The 10,820-nt window shown below is 34.7% G+C and overlaps 1 protein-coding gene across 1 annotated transcript; it reads left to right on the top strand.

Moving 5' to 3' along the window:
- Nucleotides 1-5,728: 5,728 nt before the first annotated feature.
- LOC111884329 (negative regulator of systemic acquired resistance SNI1) lies at nt 5,729-8,994 on the top strand. The gene is made up of 15 exons (XM_023880639.3): nt 5,729-6,087; nt 6,185-6,251; nt 6,506-6,599; nt 6,690-6,782; nt 6,875-6,961; nt 7,045-7,116; nt 7,241-7,322; nt 7,399-7,448; nt 7,556-7,768; nt 7,844-7,914; nt 8,007-8,076; nt 8,155-8,220; nt 8,329-8,481; nt 8,548-8,669; nt 8,745-8,994. Exons 1-15 carry the CDS (start codon nt 5,979-5,981, stop codon nt 8,812-8,814), a joined length of 1,419 nt encoding a protein of 472 aa, XP_023736407.1. The 5' UTR covers nt 5,729-5,978; the 3' UTR covers nt 8,815-8,994.
- The last annotated feature ends 1,826 nt before the right edge of the window (nt 8,995-10,820 follow it).

Genomic DNA, 10,820 nt, shown 5'->3' with positions numbered 1-10,820 from the left:
GTTCCTCCAACTCACTCAAACCAAGACTCTAATACCAACTTGTAACGTCTCAAAAATCACAACAAATTTAAACTTTTCAAAACAACCCATTTACTAAAAAGAAGTGTTTACGTAACCATTGTTTCCAAAAACATTATTCAAAAAAAGAATCTCCTAAGATCAACAAAATAAAACCAAGGATGTGTAGGTTCACGCCTTCGCCTTGCCATGGTCCTCTGAAGTACTTGAAATAAAACTAAAAATGTAAGCCACAACCTAGTGAGTTCCCCCAAAGTACCACCACATGAACATAACAAACGACAACATGCATACAAAGCCTTCAACATGATTGGACCGCCTCGCCGGACCTTCATTCTATCTGGACCGCTCTCTAAACCTTCGGCCTGACTGGACCGCCTTGCAAGCCTTCAATTTATCCGGACCGCCCTGGGTATCTTGGCCTTCAGCACAAAGCAGGACCGCCTCATCCCAATATACCATCACATATCAACATATACCATAACAATCAATAGCTAGCATATACAGGTGGTCATACACATCTAACAGATCACTACAACATAGTGTGACATCCCCAATTTCACGACCAGAAAAGACCGATTTGTTTATGCTTTGTTTTAAAAAATATCAGAGTAATCTTTCAAAGAAAACAGTTGCCGAATTTGTCCCCAAAACAAGATATGATAATAACTTATCAAAACATTTCTCAAAGAGAATGTATTTTCATCAAGGTTCTAAAAGGCGTGAGGCGTGGCGGCAAGGCCAAGCCTCAAGCTTAACGAGTTATGGCGAGCCATGACGTTTTTCAAGGCGTGATGTAAGGCGGCGATTTTGTATTGATTTATAATTATATTACCGCATAAATATAAATTTATATCAAATATACCTAGTTTTTAGAAGTGTTATATCAACAACTAATAACAAAAAATTAATAAAAAACACAATACTTGTATGTCCGATTAGAAAAGGTATAAAAAAGAGCAAAAAAACGTATCTCAAACGAAAAAACACGCGCCATAACACGCCATAACACGCCATGGCACGCCATATCACTCCTTGTCACGTGCCACGCCTAACAGCAACATTATGAAGCTTGTCGTAACGGCGATGCTGCGCCTCACGCCATGGCGCGCCTTTTAGAACACTGATTTTCATTTAATAATAAAACCTCGGGATGTCATGTTCCGATACAGACATATAAGCATAAACATAACTTACATTCAATTACACTAATGATTTATATCTCATTTAAATCTCTCTGTGAAGTATGTCTTCATATCGATACTTGTGATACAAAAAAAACTAAGTGGGTCAGGCTTGGGAGCCTGGTGAGCATATAGGGTTTTCATCCCACAATGTTATATCATATATTTATATAAATAGAACATTCAAACTTGTACAATTTCACCATAATAAGGCGATTCTTATCCCACTCCATCGATCCTCATAATGACACGATCTAAACTCTAGTATCTAAAATTTTCCTCTTTACCTGATCCCTACTCACGGATCTAAAACTATCCTTTTCACCCGATCCATACTCACGGATCAATAACTGTGCCCAATCCATACTCTTGGACTAGGGACAATTAACTTGGTCTTAATCCATACTCCCGGACTAATAACAAGTTTTATTTCTTTACCTGATCCATACTCCTGAATCTAAAATTAACCTCTTGGTCTAATCCATACTCACGGATCTAAAACTAACCTCTTGATCTCATTATCCAACTCATCCTTTTATCACACACCAACTATCTCATCTACCCATGTTCTACCCATCATATTTGTAGATATAAAATACATATACATTTTAACTCATTTAAAAACTGTATAAAACATCCATTCCACACTCATCTCAAATAAACAACAATATATATACACATACACGTATTTCAAAGCAAATACTTCATATTTATGTGTTAAAAGAAAGTAACCACACACTCACTTGATCAGAAGATAATCGGATAACACCTCGTCTCTTGAAATAATCTTTTCCGACGAAACCGGGATGTTTTCTCCAAAACCGGGCTTCACGCGGGCAGAGTTTCGGATCAAAAACTATTTTACTCGGGTTCTTCGGGGCTTTGGGACTTGCTTCGGGACTCGGGAATGATACCGGGCCTTCACGGGTATAAAATGCCAATAAGAAAGAAGTTTAGGGTGAAGAAGTGTAAAAATTAGCAACAAAAGCCGAAGGCCTCGCTGCCCTTTTATAGGGGCTAAACCTCGCACGTACGTTGGGCGTACGAGGCACTACACGGGGCGTAGTTCGGATCAGCCTTCCACGTGTCGAGCTTCGGGTGGTGAATCGTGGCTCTCTCTCGGACCGCATAAGACTGAGGTACGCTGAACGTACTTAAAGGTTACGTGGGGCGTACCCTTCAGATCAGACCAGTGACTCCTTTCTTCGGATAATACCCGAATTTCTTAATTAAATTAAATACTTTAATTATTTAATAAACTTCAAAAATTCATGTCTTCCTTATACGAGCTCCATTTTCGACGTTCTTTGTATCCACATGTAGGTGAGACTACGATCTACAGCTTTCATTTAGACTTCGTCGGCTAATTTTGAACTTACTTTTATTATATTATTTTAGTAGGCTGAGACAGGAAAACTTCGTTATAAATTCATAACTTCTTCATCCGACGTCCGTTTTCGTCTGTCTTTTCACCGTTGGACTACTATCGATGAGATCTTCGATTCTCGTTTAGATTGTTTCGGCTAAATATTGCTCGATCTCATATTCGAACTTCGGGCTGTACACTACTAAGCCGAAACTTCGAAAAATCATAACTTCCTCATACGAAGTCAGATTTGGACGTTCTTTTTATGCACGCTCTCGGTTTAACATATTCTACGACTTTCATTTAGATCAATAAGGCCAAATATTTCTCTAACGTAAATTCACTATTTACGTCTCGCTGTGTCGTACCGGTTCTGTCGCGAAACTTCGACAGGTCATAGCTTCTTCGTTATAACTCGGATTTCAGCATTCTAAATAATACAACCTAGTTAAGATTATTCATCCTAAATAATCTTCTATCAAAAAGTCATTTTTGACGCTTATCGTCTCTATATTGACTAGTCCGGATCTACGGGCGTTACACATAGCAACATCCTATATACCAGGATACAGATATAACAGATCACTACAACATAACAACATATGGTAAAACTAGGATCTCAATCCAATGGGCCGTCCTTGGTGCCTTCGACCCGTAAGTATAGTAAGGAAAACTCACCTCATAGTCTGAACGTAGTCTAGATAACTGTCAGCTCCAACAACTGGATCAACCCAAATCCTAAATGTCAAAACATTTCCATTCTAAATTAATAACATTTCCCTAAAACATCGTTGGTCAAAACCAGTCAAAATCGACAAGTCAACCGAGTCAACTTAGGCTTCGTACGCGGGGCGTACTCCGGAGGTAAGTGGGGCGTACTAGCTATCCGAGGCGTCGGGCCAGATCTGCGTATGCGCAGCGTACCCTTCGGTGCGCCCAGCGTACGCAACAATCCCCTTCTTAACCTATTAAGAGCTTATTTCTCCGACTTGACACGTCCAATTGCAAATCTAAGGCTAAAATACCATCAAGAGTCATAAAGTTTCCAACTTTATGATTTTTCATGTCCATTAAGTGCTTAATACACAAAATCTCAACATCTTAATGCCTTAAGACCTTCTATAGCATGCATGGATTAAACTAAGCATCAAAACCACATTTTGATGACTTAAGACCCCTCATAAGGTCTGAAAGGACGACTTATTGGGTTAAGAGCATGCCATGCTCAAGAATCACCATATTTAGGACCAAAAATGCCCTAAATGAAGAAAAGGCTAGATCAAGGTAGAGTGATCAATTTATAAACTTTTTACCACCTGGAGATTGCTATCAAGTGGGGAATCCCATATCTAAGTTGCTTCCAAGCTTCAAGGTCCTTGCACCAACTTCTTATTCTTCAAGAAAACCAACAAAGCACACAAATGAGCTCAAAAACACTCTTCTCACTTAGGGTTTGCTAGGGGTCGAATTCTCAGTTGGAGGCTGATTAGGGTGATGGTCTTGGGCCATAAAGTTGTTTAAATAGTGTGCAAAACCTAAATTTTAGGGTTTGGAACCCCCGCACGTACGCCCAACGTATGAAGAGTACACCCAGCGTACTAAGTCCCTCGCATGTACCCCATGCGTACGAAGAGTACGCCCAAAGTACAACGTTCTATGGGCCATTTTGCACCCTTTCTCATACTCAAGGACTAAAATGCAATATTTATTCATGCTTAGGGTTAAAATTGAAAATACCTTAACGTTGAGATGTTACAATAAAGTTGATTGCTATAAGTTGCAAAGTACATTGCAGATTGAAGAAAAACCCTTGAAACAATAACACACATATACATACAAAGTAACACACAATGGATGTTGCTTGCAACATGAATACAAGATTGATATTTCACAGTGAAAAACATATAACAGGTAAAAAAAGGAAAAAACCTGATGAAAGTTGGTTGCTATTTTGAAAAATACAGTGACGAAAGAAAAAGGGCAAAGAAATGCATACACTTGATGCGTCTAAAGACACGTGAAAGGAAAATATGCCAAAGGTGAGAAACAATTTCTATTATTCTATGTATTTATATTGCAGTAAACAATGACATAGAGGAAAAAATCATTGAGGATTTATTCTAAATTTTAAAGATCATGATAATATTTACAAAAAATCACTGAGTTAATTATCTCCTGATATTACGAGATTTTAAATCGTTTCATGACTTATTTGTTAATCTTTACCAAATAAAACGACTTACATGCTAAATATACGAGATTAACAAATGATATGTCTAATATGCATGGATTGCGCAATGAATGATATTCAGAGACAATGTAGGGCATTTAGTTTTATTTATGTAATGTATTGTTTTTATTTTTTTTATTTTTTATGTAGCGAAATCCACGAATCAGTATTATAATAAGATGTGACAAACAATAAATACGGATAACAACCCAAAACTATTCTTTTATTAATATAAGACATAAAATAAATAAATAAAAAACCCTAAATCAAAATATTTACCGGATATAAGATAAGGAAAGTAGTTTGGACTCGGAGTAAAGAATACTCCTCTAGTCGAAAAGAAAAAACCACTCACCTCATGAGGTCGGGTGAGAAATTTCGAAGCAAATATGAATGTACTCTTAAAAGAAAATTCCCTGGTGGATAATCGAAGCTGAAATGACAGACATGGAACAAGACAATCAAGAGATAGTCCAGAGACCAGAGATATATTGTTTTAATAGTGATCTTCTACTAAGAACTAAAGAAAGATATTAATATAATAGACATAGATTGACTTACTACTACACGAGACATTCCAGAATTGGGAGGGGGGGGGGGGGGTTGTTTTGGAGTGTTTTTTGAACTCTAAAAGTGTTTATTGGCTTATAGTGGTGGTAAAATGAATTTTTTTAAAAAGTGTTTGAATCAGTTTTTATGGTAAAAAAACCAATAAGTCAATAAGTTAAAAAAAATATTGTTTAAAAAATATTTTTTGAAGTTATTTTGGTTAAAAACCAAAAACAATTTCAAAAAGCTTAATATTATATGTTTTTAAAGAAATGCTTTTTGAAACTAATAGAAAAAATATAAAAAATATTTTTGAGTTTGCCGAACATTATTTTTTAATTTATTAGCTTAAAAAAAGAAAAAAGAAAAAGGGGAAGCTTGCCAAACACCCCATTGGTTTAATCAACAGACAAGCATTAGTAAACCCCCAAACCACCAAGTTTTGGAGGGAAAACGTAAACAAGATCTCTCCAGCCTCTCCGGTTTTCAAGTTTTTTGCATCAAATTTATGTGAAAAGCTTGATTATCAGGATTTTAACTGGTTAATATATTTGGGCGTTGGATTTCGTCATCAGCATCTTCGAGTCTTGGAAAACTGGAGTTATTATAGAAGTGAAATTACTCGAAGAAAATGGGGACGACACGAAGAAGAGGAGGCAATGGAGGTATGGAGGAGAATACGATGGCAATTCTCGATACTTCTTGTTTCAGTAAATCTACTCAACATATAGCCGATGACAGTACGTATCGTTTTTCTGTTTACCTGATCTTAATCATTCAAAATATATTGATTTCTTGAGCGTTTTTTCAATTCTGTACATGTTATTTTGTATCTAGGGTTATCTTTTCTTGAAGCGGTTCGTTCTGGTTTCCTTGTTCCTGAAAATGCTCCTGCACCCACCAAGTAAACTCGTTTCCCTCTCCTTTCAGTTTGTAGAATTTTTGCCCACCAAGTGTTCGATAAATTGACGTCGTCACACTAGAGAAAATCAGTTCGTATTTGATTTCGTTTGTCAGATGGATTCTTACCTCGATAACTAAAATGAGTTTTCGTACCTTTTCCAAACCATTTTTTAGGGTTTTCTTTCGTAAACTGTATCTAATCCTGATATTATGCTGTATTGTTTAACTACTGATAACTTATAATTGATCCCATAGCAAAATTTACAAGGAAATCTTCCAGATACTGAAAGTTGAGAATTCGCTGTATTTGATAATGTCAAGCTATCAACTCTTACTTGAGTTAGATAAGGTATTCAACCGTGTGCTTATTTTCAGACTTATAATCTTTCTTAATTACTGATTTTTCTTTTGATATTCATTAATGTTTCCTTCATCACAGCGCTTCCCTCAAGTTTATCTTTCAACTGCAAAAAAATCAGAATCATCTTCACCTTCTTCCCTCCCATGTAATGAATTAGTTGTGGTGGAAGAGGTATCAGATTTCTCATTTATTTATTATCTTTAAATTATAATTTTCCAACCCCATATCATTATAAATCATTTAGAAAATTTCTTTCAAGTCAGGCATGGTCTCCATTTGCATTTGGCACAGAGTTCTCTCCTAATGAGAAAGAAGATCATGGCAAAACTAGTGGATCACTTGATGCCACTGTGAGTTAAATTTGATCCTATTTTATTTTTTCAGTTCTTTCTATCTTACCATTGTTGAGCATATCTTCTTTATATGGTGTCAGGCATTTCATGATCTTATAAAAGATCTTGTTGAAGTGGCAGATGAAGCAACTACTGAAGTTCTAGACATAAAGGTACACCATAATTTGTGCAACAAATCTAGCCATTACATTATCTAAGCTTTCTACCACTATTTTTTATAATAAGACAAGAAGGGCATCCATGTCTTTTGCATCCCTTGACATAATTTCATTACAGCCCTTGAGGAATATGCTACTCTTTCAATACCTTGTCAGTTTTCTTGAAGGAGATTTTGTAATCCGTAATTTGGCATTTACAGGTGAACATCATTTTACTAGCTTTAATTTTTTTAAAGAATGTGTTTTTGTAAATAAAATTCTTCTTTTTTTATGCAGAAAACTCAGATTGGGTCACTTTGAGGGAGTCATTGCTCAATATGATATTGGTGTGTGCTAAATATCAATCTCTCTCTTCTGTTTTGTTTTTGACCTTTTTTGTGTGAACACCAAGAAAGACTTTTATGTAATGATATTATTTGAATAAACTTTTCAGGTATCAAGGAAGATAACATACAAAACACTAATCAAAGATTGTTTATCAGCCATGTGTCAATTGTCTCAATTTTCTATGGATTCTAGCAATGTCTTAACACCTTCAGACACTGAATCACCAGAAGTAACTGAAAAATCCCATACAGCTCTTGCCATTGCTTTACCTGAAGTAATCAAACATACATGTGTTTCTGTTCAGAAGTTTTTGTCAATGGTAAATTAATTAATAACCCATTTTCAAATATTTAAATATTTATATACTATTAATGACATTATGAAGCTAAAATAGATCATTGAGCTGGATTCATCTAAGAAGGCAGCTGATATGGAGGGTTGGACTACTAGAGCTGATGGTGTAAGGTATATTTTTTTTTTAAATATCCTTTTCACTTTAATAAATTTATGTTTTAACCAAATTATAAAGTGTCATATTTTTATATATTTTGATGCAGAACCCCTGCCATGGAGATTATCATGGATGAACTTACTTATGATAAAAATATATTGTTACCCTTCTTTCAGGTATATATTAAAATTCTAAAGCTCTATTTCTTTTAAGTTATTTAATATTTTCATATTTATTGGTTAATTTTGTATTAGGCATTGGATAAACCTAAGCTAAAGCTGGATATGATTGTTCAGTATTTCCAAAAGTACATCCCCAAGGTAATTTTAGCATATTCCAGTTATGTGTTTAAAATTGAAGTTCAAACACATTATTTGATTATTAATTATTTAAAAAAAAAAAAAAAAACTTAATGTTGTAATTTGCAGACATCTGTTCGCACTAGAAGGTCTAATGACTCTACAAATAATTCAACATTTGGTGGAGTTTTGAAGTGTTTTTCAAATGAGAACAATACAAAAAGTATTATAAAGAAGATTAACACAGAAGTAGCTCAATTGCTTTTAGCACATGCTTTTCAGGTGAGTTTTGTTGCATTCATGATATCAATTAAAGAAAATTAATATGAAGTTTTTTGTTTTGTTTAGGCATTCATATCATTACCATGTCAAGATTCAACTGAATCTAAGGAAGATATTGTTGACAACTCTCTTCCAGAAATTTGCAAAAATATGATCTCAGCCTTCAATTGTCTTAAAAAGACAGATGAGTAAGCTTCTTTCAATTTCTTATTTTGTGGTTTTTATCATTAAATATTAAAAATTTTGTACTATTGATTTTTCAGGCACATTGTGATTCCACCCTTTGGGAAAGAGGCACTTTTCACTGCTGCAGTTATGCTCTCAGGAGTTTGATCTCAATTTTATTAATGGTCAATATTTTATTTTGTGTTTCTTTTTTTGATTGAAACCCTAAAATTGTGTATAATTTTAGACTGGCATTGTGGATTTCTTCATGTGATTTTGGAGAACTTAGAAGTGTATTATAATATGTTTATATTATGCTAGATAAATGACATTAGTGATTTTGTTTTATTTATTGTGTTTTGCAATCTCATTTGCATGTTTATTGGTTTTGATATTTATTAATATTGTAAGTTGTAACAATGATGATGGTTAAGGGAAGCTTCAAATCTTCAAGTTCCTACTTTTAAGTTTAGGAGTCAAAAGGATTCGAGTATAACAAGAAGACGATATCTTTTTGGTTTTGTTGAAGAGTATAATTTAAATTTAACTACCTATATGAATTATGTCATTTGTTTGACATAGATGGTGGATTGTGAAATAGGGAGTCTACATTTTTACAAAATAATTGTAAATACAAAAAGAAAAAATAAAGTAAAGCTTTTGGAAAGTTGTCTACCCATTATTTTTACATTTAGTTATTAGTAAATTAAAGTTTTGGTCTATGTGGTTTACATCTATTTTTGTAGTTTTTTAAAAATGTTTGACATGGTTTGTCCTTATGTTTTTTAAAAATGGCATGCGTGGTCCTTGAGACCGTTACTATCTAATGAAATGACGAAATTGCTATTTTATTTGTCATTTTCTTATTTTCTTTAATTCTATTTTAGTTATTAAATGAAAGAACCACCTTTATACAACTGGTCACTACCGCCATCACCTCACTACCACCCCCCAATGTTGCTAGAAAACTAACCACTAAATACCACCACAACCCATTGTCGCTAGAAAACCAACCATCAGTACCAACAATGCCATGTCACTCCACCACCACCACCCATGCACCTTCGAAAAATCGACCACCAAACACCACCATCACACATACCAACACCATTAATACCGTCACCACCACTACACCAACACCACCGTCTGTGTCCACCACTGCCATCACATACATATATAAGATTAAAAAACAAATTCAACTTCCTGATATAAAAATCAAAACAAAAGTCGTTGTTCAAAATCAAGATCTTATGCATGAACTACATTCAAGCATAAAACCTAATCCAGAAAACCTAATTGAAAACAATAGTGGAGTTGATGTGGAGCTCGCATCATTGGAGTTTGCGGGTGATGATGGACGGAAATTCCTTTTGTGACGTTGGGTGAACAAGGGAGGCCGGGAGCAATGAAAAAATTAAGGCTTTTTGTCGGGTGTATATGGATGCTACGTGGCTCCCGAGATGTATGGTAGCGCTTGGGGTGGGTCCCTCTTCCAATGTTCATGTGAGAAGTTACGCTGCAAAATAGATAGACACTAGGTTGGGAAGTATTGTCGAGGTGTTGCACCGATATTGCTCTCTGATGCATAAGTTAGATGTCTGATACGAGTGTTGCTTAAGTTGTATACAATTTATTTAAAGATTACATTGGGATTTCAAGGTTTTTTTTATATTTATATTTATATATATATATTTTTATTTTTTAAACGGGTCAACCCGTTTATTAAAGATGTTGGTTAGGAAAAATAATAAATGTATCAACCTAATTTTAACCCATTTAATAAAAAGATTGGGTTGAGATGGAAAATCTTAATCTGTTATTTAAACATGTTGAGTTGGGTTGAGATTTCTTAATCCATTTAATTAAACATATCAAATTGGAAATGACCTAATCCAACTCATTGACAACTATAACCAGGAGAAATGGTATGTGTAAGTGTTCTAAAGGCGCGCTTCAAGGTGTGAGGTGTGACTTCGCCATTATGAAAAGCTTCATAATGTTGCTGTTAGGCGTGACGCGTGACAATGTGTGACATGACATGCCATGACGCGTTATGACACGTGTTTTATCGTTTGAAACACGTTTTTTTTGCTATTTGTTTTGTCTTTTCTAGTCCGGGATACAAGTATTGTGTTTTTTGTTAACCTTTTGTTATTAGTTATTGATATAATATT

Source organism: Lactuca sativa, chromosome 4 (assembly GCF_002870075.4).
Source record: "Lactuca sativa cultivar Salinas chromosome 4, Lsat_Salinas_v11, whole genome shotgun sequence".
Taxonomy (NCBI): Eukaryota; Viridiplantae; Streptophyta; class Magnoliopsida; order Asterales; family Asteraceae; genus Lactuca; species Lactuca sativa.
Note: the sequence above shows the minus strand (reverse complement) of the source record. Positions and strands in the feature narration are given on the sequence as shown.